Genomic DNA, 16,218 nt, shown 5'->3' with positions numbered 1-16,218 from the left:
CTCACTGTGACCTCTGGAACCACACGGAGCCAGCAGGACCCCCCGGACCAGTCCCCATCTGGGCACCTTCCCTTGGGGAGGTGGTCGGCCCTCTCAGGGCCAACCAACCCCTGTGTGTGTCCACTGCCTCTGTAGCGGGCCCTGCTGGAGCAGAAGCAGAAGAAGAAGCGCCAGGAGCCCCTGATGGTGCAGGCCAATGCCGATGGGCGGCCCCGGAGCCGGCGGGCCCGGCAGTCAGAGGAGCAGGCCCCCCTGGTGGAGTCCTACCTCAGCGGCAGCACCGGCTACCAAGGTACACCCCACCCTGGGACTGCTCTCGGGGGCCCTCAGGGACTTCCTGCTGACCTGGACAGGCGAGGGGCCCATTCTGTTTTGGGGGTGCCCAGGTGGGCAGAGGGGTGGGGCAGGCGGAGAGAGGCTGGGATCTGGAGCTTTGGGCTTCCACGCCAGGTGTGGGGCCAGAAGGTACAGCTTTGTGGGCCTGGGACTTCAAAAGCCCGGGTTTCTGATCTGAAACATTTCCCCGAAAGCAGGAGGCAGCTCCCAGGAGCAGAACAGTCTGCTCCCTGACAGCTTTTTGTCTCTCGGGAGGACTCCATCTCATATCCTGCCTACCCGTGCCTCTTGTCACAGATAGAAAGACACCTGTCGCCTCCCCTCCCTGGGTTCCCCAAACCCTCAATGTGCCCAGCTTCTGGCCCGTGGGTCCCTGCACGGAGCCATGGTGACCAGCAGCCTCCAGCTCCCAGCCGTGTACACACTGGTTCTCAGCGGAGTCCCCTGGGAAGGGAACTCTTTGCGGCTCATCCTGGGGGCGGGGATGCCTCGATTTCCCCCCAGTGCTCAGGACCCTCCTTCCTGCTGAGGACCGCAGGCTGAGCAGAGGGTGGGTCTCTGCCTGAAAGGAGGACTCAGGCTCAGTCCCCACTGCCCGCTGCTGTTGGCTCAGCGATCAGGGCAGCTCCTCCATCGAAAAGTGACTATAAGATGGTTGCAGGCCTCTGGCTTTGCAGTTGGAAGGAAGTGATGTGCTCCCCTCCTTCCGGGCTTACTCAGATGTGCAGCCTCCAGGCATTTCAGACGACTGGTAGTTGCCTCGCTGTGGGGCTCCTTCACAGTAATGCCCCCGTGTGCGCTTCAGTTCAGCACCTGGGCTGCAGCTGATGTGTCTGCTCCACCTGAGAGGCCCTTAAGAGGAGGGGATGGTCTCTGGGAGGCAGCCCAGCTGCTCCACCTGGCACTGGCCCCCAGCCCCAGCCTTACCTGGAGGCCTTCCCCTCACTCTTCATCCATGGGTGCTGCCCCAAGGGTGGCCACAGTGTCTTGCAGAGAAAGCCCCCTGCCATTCACGGTTTGGTGGAATTCAGTCTGCATCCACTGGAGCCCAGTATCACTGCCCCAGCTCTGCCAAGCCTGGCACCTGGCCATCTGAGTCTGCCTGTGGCAGGGGAGCCTGTTCCAGGGACTTCAGGCCCTGCCAGTTTGTGCCAGAGCCAACATCTTGAGGCTTTGAGAGGAGAGTCTGGCAGGTCACATCTGTGCAGTCACTTTGGCAGGTATTTCTTGAGCACCGACTGTGTGCTGGGCTGGGCCAGGCCTGCAGAAAGACCTCTGAGAGTGCAGCGCCTCTGAGAGTGCATAGCCAAAGTAAGTTTCTGGTCGTGCGGGTCACCTGCTCACTTGTCACTGTGAGCTAGTCGCCTGCCCTCCTCAGGTCTGTTTCCTTCCCTGTAAAGGGAGGAGAGTTCTGTCTCAGGGCTTTGAAGGTTGGAGCAGCTATGGTGTGTTCCCAGGTCCAGTCAGCTGAATGCTGACCCCTGCCCAGACTCCAGACCAGGCTGAATGCTGTCCCCTGCCCAGACTCCAGACCAGGCCGGGTGAGGGCAGATTCTCCAGCCCAGGCTTCCCCAGCTCTAGGAGGCTGCTCACCAGGCTGGCCAATGTGGGATTTGGGTTTCCAGGAGCCCCGCCCCTTGCAGCCTCCGCTGCCTCTGCTCTGCCCTCTGCTGGCTGTTGGTGTTAAATACACAGGGATCCTTCCCAGAGAAAGATGTGAAAAAGTGAGTGTTAGTTGCATAATCGTGTCTGACTCTTTGCGACCCCATAGACTATAGCCCGCCAGGCTCCTTTGTCCATGGGATTCTCCAAGCAAGAATACTGGAGTGGGTAGCCATTCCCTTCTTCAAGGGACCTTCCTGACCCAGGGGTTGAAGCCAGGTCTCCTGCATTGTAGGCAGGTTTTTTTACCGTCTGAGCAACTAGGGAACTCCAGAAGAAGATGAGATAAATCAGAACCAGCATTTTATCCCAGTGGAGAGTTTTTGACCTACTGGTTGTGTTCATTCATGTTACTATTTATTGAGAGCCTGTTTGGGTTAGAGGCTGGGGGTACAGGGTGAGCACAAACCGATGCAGTTTCGTTCTCTCATGGACCTTAAGATCTAGGAGGGGAGAGAGGATGAAACATACTGTCATAAGTGTGGGTTGCGGAAGGCAGCCAAGCTTGGCAAGTGGATGGCAGAGTAGTGTCCAGAGCAGGGTTTCCCTGAGGAGGTGATGTCTGAGCAGGATGATGGGAATTAGTGGGAGCAGGAGCTGTGTGGCGAGGGCAGTCCAGGCAGTGAGACAGCGAGAGGGAGTCCAGGGTTTGCCTGGGACCTGGGATGCCCAGGAGGTGACGAGGGCACAGTTAGGCAAGGGGAGGGCCAGGCTTGCAGGAGGACGTTGGTTGTCATCTTAAGAGCAGTGAGAAACCACTCAAGGGCCTTGGCAGATTGGGCTTCTGATGCCTGAAGAGGGTGGAGGTACCCAGTGGTGATCCTTCTGAGACCTTCCATTTGGCAGGCAGCTCTTGGGATCCATTTTTCTCCTGCTTTGCAGGGCTTGTCCCAGGAGAACAGTGCAGTCCCTGGGGTGCTCGGCCTCAGTGTGGTCTTTTCTGGACATTGCAGCCTTTTCTGTCTTCACCCACCGTCATCGGTGACCCCTGTTCTTGCAGACACACTCCCTCCGCCTCCCTGACTGCTCTGCTTCTTGGGTGGTCATGGTGCAGACCAGGCTGTTGACTTTAGCACCCTGTTGGGTTGGAGGGTGCCACCTCCTTCCAGCCTGGCCTGCCCTGCGCACCTCTGCCTGGAGGGATGATGGTACAGGGGCCCTGGTGGGGGAGTTAGGAAGTGCTGTGCTGGAGCTCTGGTCTCACCTTGTACGCATGTCTCTCTCTCTCTCTCTCTCTCTCGGGCTCTCTCCTGAGCAGTTCAAGAGGCCGACTCGCTTGCCAGTGTGCCCCTGGGAGCTGCCCACCCCACAGCACCAGCCTCAGCCAAGAGAACCAAGGCAGCCGCCGCGGCAGGGGGCCAGGGCGGGGCCTCTAGGAAGGAGAAGAAGGGGAAGCACAAAGGTTGGCTTGCCTTCACTGCCCCCTCTTCGGGAGGCCCGGCCCCCACCATGGAGCTGGCAGGAGTCTTGTCCTCCAGATTTGGGGGTGAGGGGCTGGGTGAGAGGCCTCAGGGAGAGCCCCAAATGGCACTCAGGAACCCCCAGCTGGCTCACAGGCCTCCTCCCGCTCAGGTGGGACCGGGCTGGCCTGTGGGCATGGGCAGGACTCTTCTGCTGCCCCAGGATGTGAAGTCCAGCTCAGCTGTGGCCCAGGAAGCCCCTCCCCGCCCGCCCGAGCACCTCCACCCTGATCAGGACACTTCCTCTGGGGGCCTCAGTGACTCCCGGGCAGCCTGTCTCCCCCTCGGGCAGTGCTCAGTCATCTTGTGGGCTTTCTCACTTCTCTAGTCCCATTTCCACCCTCTTGGCCCACAGACCAGTCTGTTCCCTCTGTTCCTCCCTCTCCAGAAAAGATCCCTGGAGCTCAAGGCCAGTTACAGTGGCCATGCTCTGAGTCCCGTCTCTGCTGGCTACCCTATCTCCTCAGCCCTTGTACCTGGGAGTGGCTTCCAGGCCTCTGGGTCATGGTTGGACAGGGGTGTGTTGGGTCCGAGGGCCTGTGGAGCTGACCGTGGCATTTTAGGCCAAGCCCAGATGTGTGGGCCAGGTCTCGTTTCTGGTCCTGAAGCTGTGGCAACTTGGGCAGGAAGGTTGATGGGGGAGGTGGGAGCCCCTCCATTTGGGGAAGGCGAGTGTATGCCAACCTGTCTTTTTCCAGGGGCCCTGTGTGTTTCACTGATGTGTGTGAGTCTGTGTGCGCATGTAAGGGAGAGAGAAGGCTGGCACTGACAGTGCAGAGCTGGCCGTGTCCAAGTTGAGCGGTGGCCTCGCTGTTTCGGACCCAGCCTCGTTCTCCCTCCTGTCCTGCTCACCATGTAGTTGGAGCTGGCTGCCGGCTGCCTAGGGACGCAAGGCATTTCAGTACCCCCTCGGCCACAGATGTGGGGGAACAGCAGAAGAAATGGAACCCATGCCCCTTCCTAGCTCACCCACCATTAAGAGGCTGACAGCAGTCATTCATTTTTTTAAAAATCGGTTTTGCAAATAAAGTTTTCAGAGGTGCCCCCGTTCTTCCTTCACCCTCTTCCTTGACACCTGGGGATCCAGGCTGCCCCATCCCCTCCGCACCCCTGGATGGGACTCAGGAGTGTCCATGGCCTGCAGGCTCCGGCGGGCCAGCAGCACCGGCTGAAGACAAGTCTGAGGCCCAAGGCCCTGTGCAGATCCTGACTGTGGGCCAGTCGGACCAGGCCCAGGACGCGGGGGAGACGGCCGCAGGTGGCGGCACACGGCCCGGCGGGCAGGACATCCGTGCCACGATGCAGAGGAAGGGTGAGCCCCGTGGGGGTCCAGAGACACCCCCCAAAGCTCAGCCCCAGGTTCTCAGATGCACCCTTCTCCACATAGCCCTCCTGTGTCTGTCTCCCAGGCCCTGGAGGGGGGCACACTTGGAGACCAGTGAGCAACTTGGGCAGGGACCCCTGAGAAGGCTGCGTTGAGGGAGAGAAGTGTGGCTAAAGAAACCAGCCAGCCCACAGCCCAGCCCCGGGTCCCCATGCCCGTCTCCTGCCTGCAGGGAGGCCAAGGTGTGGGGACAGATTTCCTTTCCCTTTGGTCCCTTTGAGAAAGCTCTTTTCTTATGAAATGTCCCCACTCTTGAGCTAGAGAGAGCAGGGCCAGGAGGCTGAGAGGCAAGGCAGACCCTCCCAGGAGACCTGCTGCCCACAGAGTGAGCTCTACCCCAGGGAGGAGGCGGAGGGAGAGCCCGCAGTGCACACGTTCTGAGACGTTGCACAAGGGACAGCTTCCTGGAGGAAGGGCTGTTGAGGCTGGGATGAAGGTAGGGAGAGGCACATAGGCGGGGCAGGTTTTGGAGAGGATGGGCTGCCCTGGTAGCTCAGTTGGTAAAGAATCCACCTGCAATGCTGGAGACCCTGGTTCGATTCCTGGGTCAGAAAGATCCCTTGGAGAGAGGAAGGGCTACTCACTCCAGTATTCTTACCTGGAGAATCCCCATGGTCAGAGGAGCCATGGGGTCGCAAAGAATCGGACATGACTGAGCGACGTTCACTTTCTTTGGAGAGGATTGGTGGGTCCCAAGCATCAGGCTGAGTGAAGAGTTGGGACTTTCTCGAGATTTTATAGGCTTTGCCAGCCAAGACCTCCAGTAGACTTGAGGCCAGAGACGGAGGCTCCCAGGCAGGGCCAGCTCAGTTCGGGCCTTGCTACCCAGGAGACAGGGCACCCTGGCTGCCAGTCAGGGAGGGTCTGACAGCTGAGGCTGGGAGGGGGGCTGCACCCGGGGACATTGACCAGCCCCAACTCACATTTGCACCTGAAAGAGAGTGTCCTAGCGTGCATCTGAATGTGTGCGTGGGAGTGCGTGGATGCACGTGTGTACGTGCCACTCTGCGTGTGTGTGTCCATGTGTGTTGTGTGTATGGGTGACTGTCTGGGTGTGCCTGTGTGACCGCTCATCCCCTCCCACTCCTCTGCCCGGCCCAGGCATCTCCAGCAGCATGAGCTTCGAAGAGGAAGAGGAAGATGAGGATGAGAACAGCTCCAGCTCCTCCCAGCTGAACAGCAACACCCGCCCCAGCTCCGCCACGAGCAGGAAGTCCACCAGGGTGAGTGAGGAGCTCCTGCTCAGCAGTAAGGCGGACAGCAGTGTCGCCCAGGTGGGAGGGGAACGAAGTGAAGTGATGCAGAGTTGGCTTTCCTGGGCCACGGGCTGGGCCCAGGTGCCTGTCTAGAGCTTCTTCCCCCGGGGCTCTTCTGTCCTCCCAGTCTTCAGTCAGGCCGGAGGGCGGGGGAGCTGGAGTTGGACAGCATGGCTTCTGAGAGCTTGCCTGTTCCCTCCATCCCCACCCTGGGGTGCTTGGGCTGAAGGAAGGGCTAGGAAGCCAGCTGCTGGCCCAGGGCCAGGATCTCTGTGCCCACATCCCAGGGTGCAAGCCTTGTCTCCCACCACCACCACATGAGGGCAGCTTTGGATTCTAGACCACCAACTTCAGCAGCTCGGGGTCCCTGCTGGGGCTCAGGCTCCTCCTCTCTCCTCGGTAGGAGGCAGCCTCGGCCCCCAGCCCCACAGCCCCCGAGCCATCGGTGGATGTTGAGGTCCAGGATCTCGAAGAGTTTGCCCTGAGGCCGGCCCCCCAGGGGATTACCATCAAGTGCCGCATCACACGGGACAAGAAGGGCATGGACCGGGGCATGTACCCCACCTACTTCCTGCACCTGGACCGCGAGGACGGGAAGAAGGTGAGGTTGGCTTGGACATGCAGTTTTATCCTGTGGGCTTGAGGTCCTGGGGGCTGGAGTGGGACTGGAAGCCTCAGCTCCAGCACTGACCTGCCAGTTCCCCCAAAGAGACAGAAGCCTGTGTGCCTCGTTGGTGCATACGAGTGCACACGTGTATGTTCAAGAGCTGAAGCGAGGGGATTACTTGTGTGAGTGAGGGTGTGTGAGTGGTCCTGGGATTGCGTGTGGACTGGAGGCTGGGCCTGGAACGTGCATAACTTTGCTCTACTCCCCAAGGTGTTCCTCCTGGCAGGAAGGAAGAGAAAGAAGAGTAAAACTTCCAATTACCTCATCTCCGTGGACCCTACAGACTTGTCTAGAGGAGGGGACAGCTACATCGGGAAACTGCGGTACCAGCACGCCCTCAGGAGGCCAGCAGGGGTGGGGCAGGCCGGGGCAGGCCCTGTAGAGGGCAGCTCCTGCCCCTGAAGGAAGTCAAGTGTCGTATCCTCTCCCAGGGTCCTCTGTGTCCATCAGGTCAACCGCAGGCTCAGATCTGTGCTAGCCTAGAGCCAGATTTGAAGATGAGCCTCACTCATCCTACCCTAAGCTGCTCCCAGGCAGAGAGGGCACAGGCCCACTAGGGGGGACAAATCAAACCCCAGGATGTCAGGGATGATGTAAGAGCCTCCTTGGTCTCATGGTCAGCGCCAAGGGGCAGGAGTGAGCTCTTGAAGGAAGAGGAAGCAACCTTGGGGTGGGGCGAAGGCTCTGAGCTAGGCCTCAGGCCTCTGAGAAGTGTGGCAGATTCAGGAGCATAAATCAAGCTTAGAGCTGGAGATGGGGCTGGACCATAACTCCCAGGCTGAACGGGACAGAGTGGATCATCTCCACCCTCTATGGGGTGCTCAGTCCCCTCTGCAGTCTTGCCAGGTGCCCCTCTGGTGGCTCACCTACCATGCGGGGAGCCACTCTGGTTTCTCCAGGGAGACTTTCTGTGGAACTCTGATTTCCCTGAACTCAGCTGAGATCCCCTTTGATTAAACTCAGAGCAAGTCGAGGCCTTCTGTCCATGAAGCATCTTCTGAGATGATTCTGTGAAGTGTACCCCCAGGTCCACTCCTGGCCCAGCCCAGAATGCTTTGTAGGCACCATGTAAGACAGCCTCTGAGCTGCTGTCTGCCCACAAAGGTCATGAGGGTCCCCTCCAGTCTTCCCTCCCTAGGACAGCCTCTGAGCTACTCCCTGACCAGGGTCAGAGGATGCACGACCCTACACTGATTGTGTCTGTCCTTCAGGTCCAACCTCATGGGCACCAAGTTCACTGTTTACGACAATGGAGTCAACCCTCAGAAAGCATCAGCCTCTACTCTGGAAAGTGGAACCTTGCGTCAGGAGCTGGCTGCTGTCTGCTATGTGAGTCATGGGCCCTGGGTCTCTGGGCTTCAAGCTAGACATGACACTCAGGACTTGCTACCTGTCTGTGCCCTATTGCATCTACTTTTGTGGGCAGACAAGGAGGTGCAGTGGAGTGGCCCCTGCCTGGGACAGAACACAGCTGACCACCTGCCTGGCAAGTTCTGGGAACTAGGCCTGCCTCTCTGCAGCCCAGCCTGGATGCCTCCTGAGGAGGAGGAGGCAGGAGGCCTGGGTTCATGTTGGTGGAACCCCCCAGTCTTCCCTCCAGTATTCAGGTCTTAAATGGACTGTAAAGCCCTTTGCATAATCATCTCACTGAATATTCAGCCTAAGAGCTCGAGCCTATCTTCTTTATTATATAGATGAAACTGAAGATCAGAGGCTGGGTCACTTGCCAGTGTCACACAGCTCACAGATACCGAACTGGGATGTAAACACAAGGAATTTCTCCATCTTATTTCAAAATGAGGGACTGGTACCATTAGCTTGGGACTTCATAGCTGTTTCGTATGATCCAATGGTGCCACCTGCTGGTCAGCTCAGGGGAGGCAGTCTGAATCTCTTCAGGTGATCCTTAGCCCCAAGTGCCATTTGAGGCACTGAGAGACAGCAGTCAACAAAGATATACCCTTCTGGGACTTGACCCTGAGTGTGGGAGGTAAGCTATAAAACAGTTATATAACATTCGGAAAACTAAGATCATGGCATCTGGTCCCATCGCTTCATGGCAGATAGATGGGGAAACAATGGAAACAGTGAGAGCATTTATTTTGTGGGCTCCAAAATCACTGCAGATGGTGACTGCAGCCATGAAATTAAAAGACGCTTACTCCTTGGAAGGAAAGTTATGACCAAGATAGACAGCATATTAAAAAGCAGAGACGTTACTTTGCCAACAAAGATTTGTCTAGTCAAAGCTATGGTTTTTCCAGTAGTCATGTATGGATGTGAGAGTTGGACCATAAAGAAAGCTGAACGCCGAAGAATTGATGCTTTTGAAGTGTGGTGTTGGAGAAGACTATGAGAGTCCCTTGGACTGCAAGGAGATCCAATCCTAACAGAATTCCGTCAATCCTAACGGAAATCAGTCTTGAATATTCACTGGAAGGACTGATGCTGAACTTGAAACTCCAATACTTTGGCCACCTGATGCGAGGAACCAACTCATTGGAAAAGCCCCTGATGCTGGGAAAGATTGAAGGCGGGAGGAGAAGGGGACAACAGAGGATGAGATGGTTGGATGGCATCACCGACTCAATGGACATGAGTTTGAGTAAACTCTGGGAGTTGGTGATGGACAGGGAGGCCTGGCATGCTGCAGTCCATGGGGTCACAAAGAGTCAGACACGACTGAGCGACTGAACTGAAGAAGGATAAAACAGGAAGAGGGCTATGAATATTCTTTTAGGAAGGATGGCAAGGAGGGCCTCACTGAAGTAGTGCTTGGGTAAAGGCCAGAAGGAAGTGACACCAACCATGCAGGTGTTGAGAAGAACATGGTGAGCAAAAACGCTGGCGTGTCGGGGGAGCAGAAGGAGGGCAGTGAATGTAGCGGAGAATCAGTGGTAAAGAGGGGGTGATGGGGCCATATATCATGAAGCCTTGCAGGACGAGGTAAGACCGTCATCTTTTACTCTGAGTGAACTGAGAAGAACGACCTGACTCAGCAGGACCGCTCACCACTGTGTGGAGAACAGATGACGAGGAGGTGGGGCAGGGGCCGAGGAAATGAAGAGTCCAGCTAAAGGCTGGTCCTGTGCTTTTGCTGAGAGATGGTGGTGGCTGAAAAGTGGTTGAATTCTTAGTATAACTTGAAGGAAGAGCTGACAGCATTTGCTGATGGGTTAGAAGTGGTATGTGAGAATGGGAGGAGTTAAGTTATGACTCCAGGTAGTTTGAGCAGATGGAGGAATGGGAGATGTCGTTCACTGGAGCGAGGAAGATGGTAAGAGCAGCTTGTTTGGGCAGAGTGGAGATTAAGGAGCAGATTTTGGACAAGGTAAGTTTACAGATGCCTACTGTACATTCGAGTGGTGATTGACTAGCTTATCTTTATCCCCTCCTCCAATCTGTCCAGCAGGTAGCTAGAGTCTTCAGATGGCCAGTATTGAGCGAGCTTCTCTCTCTCTTTCCCAGGAGACAAACGTCTTAGGTTTTAAGGGGCCGCGGAAGATGAGTGTGATTGTCCCGGGCATGACCATGGTTCATGAGAGAGTCTCTATCCGGCCCCGCAACGTGAGTCTCCACCCACCCCACCCACTTTCCCCCTCCTCCCAGCCTCTGCACGCACTTCTGAGGGCATAGCTCCAGCGGGTGTGTGTGTGTAGACAGTGTAAGAAGCCCTGGGGGTCTTAAGGAGATCTAAGGGCCCCCACACCGGGGCAGATCACTCTCTGGGGCAGTCATGGGGCCAAGGCCCGGGCCTGGCTCAGCTGAGGCTGCTCTCCCAGGAGCACGAGACGCTGCTAGCACGCTGGCAGAACAAGAACACGGAGAGTATCATCGAGCTGCAAAACAAGACGCCCGTCTGGAACGACGACACGCAGTCCTACGTACTCAACTTCCACGGGCGCGTCACTCAGGCCTCGGTGAAGAACTTCCAGATCATCCACGGCAATGACCGTGAGTGTTTCTGCCCTGACTCGCGGATGTCCGCGTGACACCAGGGCCCTTAGCTCGGGATTCAGCCCACTCAGCCCTGCCTGTAGAGGTCAGAGTTTAAGGACAGGGGTTATTTGATTAGTAAAGGATTTTCTAACCTTAATGACTGGGAGGCCCTGGAAGACCCTCCTCTGGAGCCCTGACCCTAGATTCTCTGCACATGGCAGAGTCTCAGGAGTGGGAGCACCCTTTGAATGGACTTCCTCTCTTCTTCTCTGTCTCTTGGTGTGTGTCTGCATCTTGTCACCTGTTCCCTCTCTCCTGCCATTTCTCCCATTTGGTCTGTGTTTTACCTCCTCTGGGATTCTCTTGGCATCTCTGCTTCTGGCCTTCTCTCTTCCCTCTCATGATTTGGGTGTCTGTCTGTCCTTCTGCATCCCTGTTCTGCCCTTCTGTCTGTCCACACTTCTGCCTGGCTCCAGCGGACTACATCGTGATGCAGTTTGGCCGTGTAGCAGAGGACGTGTTCACCATGGATTACAACTACCCATTGTGCGCGCTGCAGGCCTTTGCCATTGCCCTGTCCAGCTTTGACAGCAAGCTGGCCTGTGAGTAGAGGCTGCCTTGTGCCCTCTGGGGTTGCCCAGCCTGGAGTGGAGCTGCCTGCCTGCCTGTGGAGCAGCCCCACTGACCCTTTGTACATAGGCCTCCTGCCAGGTGAACCTTTGGCTCTCGTTGGGCCCCCAGGCTCAGCCATCTGGGAACTGGCTCCTCTGCCTTTGCTGCTGAGGCAGAGGACTGGGGGGCATGAGGGGACCGATGCAAATCCTTCCTGTGCCCCTACTCTTGGGGTAGTATCCTGCTGCAGTCATGTTTGCCAAGCAGAGCAGCCTCTTCAACCGGGGAGGCGGGAGGAGGCGGAGAGGGAGAGGAAGCACAAGGCAGGGCTGCTGTGGCCCAGCGTCCACTCAGCCCGGAGTCAGGTGACCATGGGACCCCAGCAGTGCGGGGCTTGGTGAGTGTGTGTGTGTGTGTGTGTGAAAGAGCGTGTGAGTGTTGGGGCACATCAGCTTTACATAGCACAGGCTTGGGTAGCCGAGCCTGGCCCTTACAACTGCAGAGAGTCCTCGAGTGTCAGCTGGCCTCCACCGGGCCTGGCAGGAATTGGGGTGGAAAGGTGAGGGACAGGACCCTGTCAGGGTTGCAGGGCCCGTCTGTGGCTGTGGAAATTGGCTGGCGGCCTGGGGTTGGGGCTCATTTGATTTCTCTAGGATTTCTTTGTGTGCACAGAGGCGGCAGGAGGCTGGCTCCCAAGGCCAAATGTCTTAGCGGGTGGGGCCTGTAGGATCCATACAGGCTAAGCATACAGGTGGCACATGGGCCAGGGCAGTCCAGGAGCCCTGTTGAACCCCAGGATGCCAGCCCCAGACTGCACCCAGGTAGGTGTGCCTGGGGCTCCTGCCTGTGCTTCAGCTCCCTGCAGTCAGCCTAGGCTGTGGCCACTGAGGGCGTGTGGGTAGTTGTGAGCTGGGAATGGGAAAGGGTGAGAAGGGGGAGACATGTTAGAACTAAAAGGGATCAGAGGTGGCAGGACCCTTAGAGATCACCTAGAAGATGGACTTGCCTGGGGTCACCTGGCTGGTTAAGGGTAGAATTTGGATTTCAGCTCCCTTCATTTCCTTGTTCCCACCATCTCCCCCCAAAACTGCTGTCTCTGGCCTTCCTGGGGCGCAGTATGCACGCCCATGCACCTGAGTCCAGACTTAGAAATGTCAAGAGGTGGTGAAATTGAGACCATTTCAGTGGGAAACCAGGCAGTTCCCTGCTGAAACCTGTCTGGATTTTGCATGCCCATCTGATCAGGACAGGCCTGTGTCTGGCTCCCCCTCTGAGGGCAGGCTTTAGCAAGGCTGCTGCTCAGTTTTCTATCCAGGTGTGACAGGTGGTTTTGAGTGGCCTGGCCTCTCCCTCTGCCACCCTCCTCCTTGGATGGCACCATCCACTCTGAAGACTTCGGAACGCTTGCATATGTGTCATTCACCCTGACAGAGGCTGCCGGCCCAGATGGAGATCAGAAATCGGTGGGAAGCAAGCGAGAGTTGTTCCTCACTTCAGAGTAGATGGATGTGCTTGGAAAGAGTACACAGAAGTTGGGTTTTTTAAAAGTCATACTTCAAACATGTTAGCAAGGCCCTGAGTGACGTGGTGGAGCTGTTTCGACTTCAGTGGAAGTAGGATGTTCTCATTTCCTGGGAATCTAGGTTTTCATGTGTTGAGTGCTTAAACTGAGGCCTCCTGTCCTAGCAGGGACCTGGCCACACCTGGGGCATCCATCTCTGGTTGTTAACATGGTCTGGTATCTAGACCACTCTGACTTGGGACCTTCTTGAGGGCACTGCAACTTTCTGTCCTGGAGCAGGTCCACTTCCAGGGAAATACTGTTGTGCTGTCCTCCTTTCCACAGTTCCAGTTTGGCTCTTCCTGTCTTGACTTTGAGGAGACAGACCTGCTGACATTTGGAATGACAGAAGCTCGATGACCTCTAAAGTCTAGTCAAGCTCTTTCTCTGGGTCAGTGATTTTAAGGTAGAAAGGTTGATTCTGGATCTTTGTGAGAGGGAGGATCCTGGTGGCAGAGTGGAGAATTCATCAGACATACAATGGAAAACATGTCCCCTGCTTACTCCTCTAGTACACAGAGGATGGGTTGACGGATGTTTCGTTAGGGTCAGGAGTGTGGCCTGAGAGTTCCAGCCTGGGCGTGGCAAAGGGTAGCTCGGCGACAAAACCCTCTGTTGGTACTGAGTGACAGGCAAGAGCACTCATCACCTGCTGAAGATCCAGCCTCACAAGGTCTTGTTTAAGACCCCATTGTGGGTGATGCTGGTTTTCCTTAGCCATGGGCCCAGACTCCTAAAGCTGCTGGGACCCTGGAGACCACTTGGGCTCAGTCTCTCCCACAGTAGGTCCTTGCTCTTCATACCCACTACCCAGATGGTCCTTGGTTGGGCAGGGAACTTGGTGATGGAACAAACATGCCCCAAGGGAGTTAGGTAGCTGGGGCCTTAGGCAGCTCCTCCTGGGGCCACGCCCCATCTCTGCCCCCACACAGTTCTGCAGAACAGTGAGGTTCACATCCCTAACTCTTCTCCAGTCCTGGCTTTTCTTTCCTTCTGGCTCTAAGGTGCTCTGTGTCTGTCTCTTTGTCTCTGTGTGTATTTGGGGCAAAGGGCAATTGGTGAACAATCAATTAAGGTTTCCTATTATGATCATATTTCTGTGGATGAATAGGAAAGGAATGAGGATGTAGTTATGATCACCTATGGATTTTGTTCGTTCATTTCATGCCCTTTGATCAGAAAGCATACCCAGGAAAGTACCAACTCCTTCTCCAGAGGTTCTGATTGGGAAGATGCTATCCAAAAAAGTTTAGTTCTGTTTCCACTCTGCATTACCTGGAGAAATTGGTGTGTTGCATGCGTGTATGGATGAATTTGAATTATTCTAGTTGAATGTGCCTTAAAAATCATGACACTAATTCAGAACGAGCATGTGAGGTCCAGACCCATGCTGAGGACAGGTGTTAGAAGCCAGGGAGTGTTATCATCACAGGCTAGAAGAGAACCTTTGGGGCCCGCCTCCTGCAGTGACAAGAAGGAACAAAACTGTAGAAGCAGATTTTTTTTTTTCCTCTGGAAGTAGTGGGGCATTTACCTCTAAATGAATTTACCATACATTCAGAGGTAGTTCTGAACTTAACAAGCCACAGTGATGATTCCAAACTAAGATGCCTGTGCTTTCCTTACAGCAAGTGAGGGGGAGGGTGGGCTGGCCGTGTCCATGGCTCTGTTAACGCAAGCACAAATTCCATCTCCAGGGTGGGGTCCCTGGCCTTCCCTTCTCTACAGTTCCTTACCCCAGCTGAGATAGCCCTGTGACCTCAGGATGCCAGGGGGCACTCAGAGCACATGTTTCCAGAGAGCTGAAGGAAGCTGCTTGCTCTGGTGCCCAGCACTGAGGGGGGCCTGACTCACTGGCATTCAGGGCCCAGTGCCGGGACCCTACTGTGACCTGGGCCCTGGCCTGTAGAACTGGAGCAGCCCCCAGAACAGGCCAGACTATGGGCTCTTGTTTTTGAGTTTATTGGTCATCTGTCCTTCCATGCCTCTAGTTTTGCAACTTTCTTTCATCTCAGGATATGGGGGGGAAAGTCCAACAGAAGTTTTGGGACAGGTTTGGTTTTTGAATTTTCCAACCAGGTTGAGAAGCAAGTTGGTCTTACAGAAAGCACTACTGCACTTAGTAATCAAGTGATTAGAGAAAACCATGTGATTTTTCTAGATCTGTTTTCTCACAGAATAAAGGAGGTTCAACTATCACAGCTTGCGGTAGGATTCGGGGTGAATGAAAGTTGGTCCTTGCTCATCACTTTCTGGCTCATCACTGTGCCTTTTTTCTTTCCCGAGAAAGATGTCACACCTCTTTCCTCTTCTGTTCTCTAGTCCCTCCCTGCTTCCCTCTCAAGGTCCAGGCAGAGCTGGAGATTAGGCTGAAATCCAGAGTTTCCTAGAGAGTAACAAAGTGACTTAGAAAGGGAAGCCCGACTCTGGCCTCTTTAGTCCTGCCTTTGGTGACAAAGGGGACTTAGAATGGTGGCACTTCTCTTGATGAGAGCGTACATTTAGCCAGTTTGCATAATGCCTAGAATGTGTATGTCTGTTTGCACAAGACTGTCTTTTCCTATTTTGGAGTGGTCAGACATTTTATTTTTGTTCAAAATTATCGAGTTTTAGACAAACTTGCAAAACTGTGCTTTTATTAAGTGATTTTTTGAATAAACTCTTTGGTATTCTGGAGCAAATGTATTTATTTATTGGTATGTGCAATGGCAAAGTTGGTATTTTCCCATGTTGACATTATGTATGTTGTAGAACTTAATGTTTGTCTAAGTACAGACCATATATCAACAAATTAAACTTGAATTGTTTCAACACTGCTGTGCACTTTTTTCCCCCCATGAAAGAAAAAACATGTTTCTTACCTAAAAGTTTTTCTCTACATCATTCCTTCCTTCTGCCCTAAGAGCCTCAGGGGAAGGCAGGATGGTGGTGGTAGTAAGGGGATCATAGCTGGTTTGGAAACAATCACCTGTGGGAGGAAACTGTCTTCCCTCTGGGCGTGCTCCTCAAGTTTAAGGATGGCCAGAACCCCACACGCAGAGGCTGGGAAGGGCTGGAAGAAGGGTAAGGACAGGAGGTACTAAGCGCATCCTTTGCAGGCTCAGCTGTGCCAGCCGGAAGAGTGGGCCTGGCCCAGAGGAACAAACACAGGGCTGTAGAGCTGGAAAAAAGGCGGGGAAAGCTAAAATGGTAGAAATAACATGAAGACCCAGCCACTGGGTTCCTCTAGTATGCAGAGCAGCCCAACCTGTTTAAACAGAACTTGGACAACACTACACGCTTGGGAATTTTCAGCCTGTGGCAGATCTGAAGCCAAGAGCAAGGGAGGCTGCAATTATGGC

At 55.1% G+C, this 16,218-nt stretch overlaps 1 protein-coding gene across 5 annotated transcripts in view; it reads left to right on the top strand.

Annotated features, from left to right (window-relative positions):
* TUB (TUB bipartite transcription factor) overlaps positions 1 to 15,688 on the top strand; it is an 88,068-nt gene extending 72,380 nt beyond the window's left edge. For 3 of the 5 annotated variants that reach the window (XM_081540815.1, XM_081540816.1, XM_081540819.1), the window contains exons 3-13: positions 136 to 292; positions 3,257 to 3,400; positions 4,603 to 4,770; positions 5,944 to 6,065; positions 6,502 to 6,699; positions 6,976 to 7,088; positions 7,977 to 8,094; positions 10,234 to 10,332; positions 10,548 to 10,719; positions 11,181 to 11,306; positions 13,163 to 15,688. In XM_081540815.1, coding sequence (XP_081396941.1) covers positions 136 to 292; positions 3,257 to 3,400; positions 4,603 to 4,770; positions 5,944 to 6,065; positions 6,502 to 6,699; positions 6,976 to 7,088; positions 7,977 to 8,094; positions 10,234 to 10,332; positions 10,548 to 10,719; positions 11,181 to 11,306; positions 13,163 to 13,188 — 1,443 coding nt within the window. In that variant the 3' untranslated portion in view covers positions 13,189 to 15,688. Of the gene's footprint in view, positions 1 to 135; positions 293 to 3,256; positions 3,401 to 4,602; positions 4,771 to 5,943; positions 6,066 to 6,501; positions 6,700 to 6,975; positions 7,089 to 7,976; positions 8,095 to 10,233; positions 10,333 to 10,547; positions 10,720 to 11,180; positions 11,356 to 13,162 lie in introns of those variants that run through there. The other 2 variants (XM_081540817.1, XM_081540820.1) reach the window with 2 other exon arrangements.
* Positions 15,689 to 16,218: the final 530 nt, after the last annotated feature.

The sequence above is a fragment of the Giraffa tippelskirchi genome, chromosome 11 (assembly GCF_054371585.1).
Source record: "Giraffa tippelskirchi isolate mGirTip1 chromosome 11, T2T-mGirTip1v1.2.pri, whole genome shotgun sequence".
Taxonomy (NCBI): Eukaryota; Metazoa; Chordata; class Mammalia; order Artiodactyla; family Giraffidae; genus Giraffa; species Giraffa tippelskirchi.
This window is presented reverse-complemented; position numbering and strand designations above follow the sequence as displayed.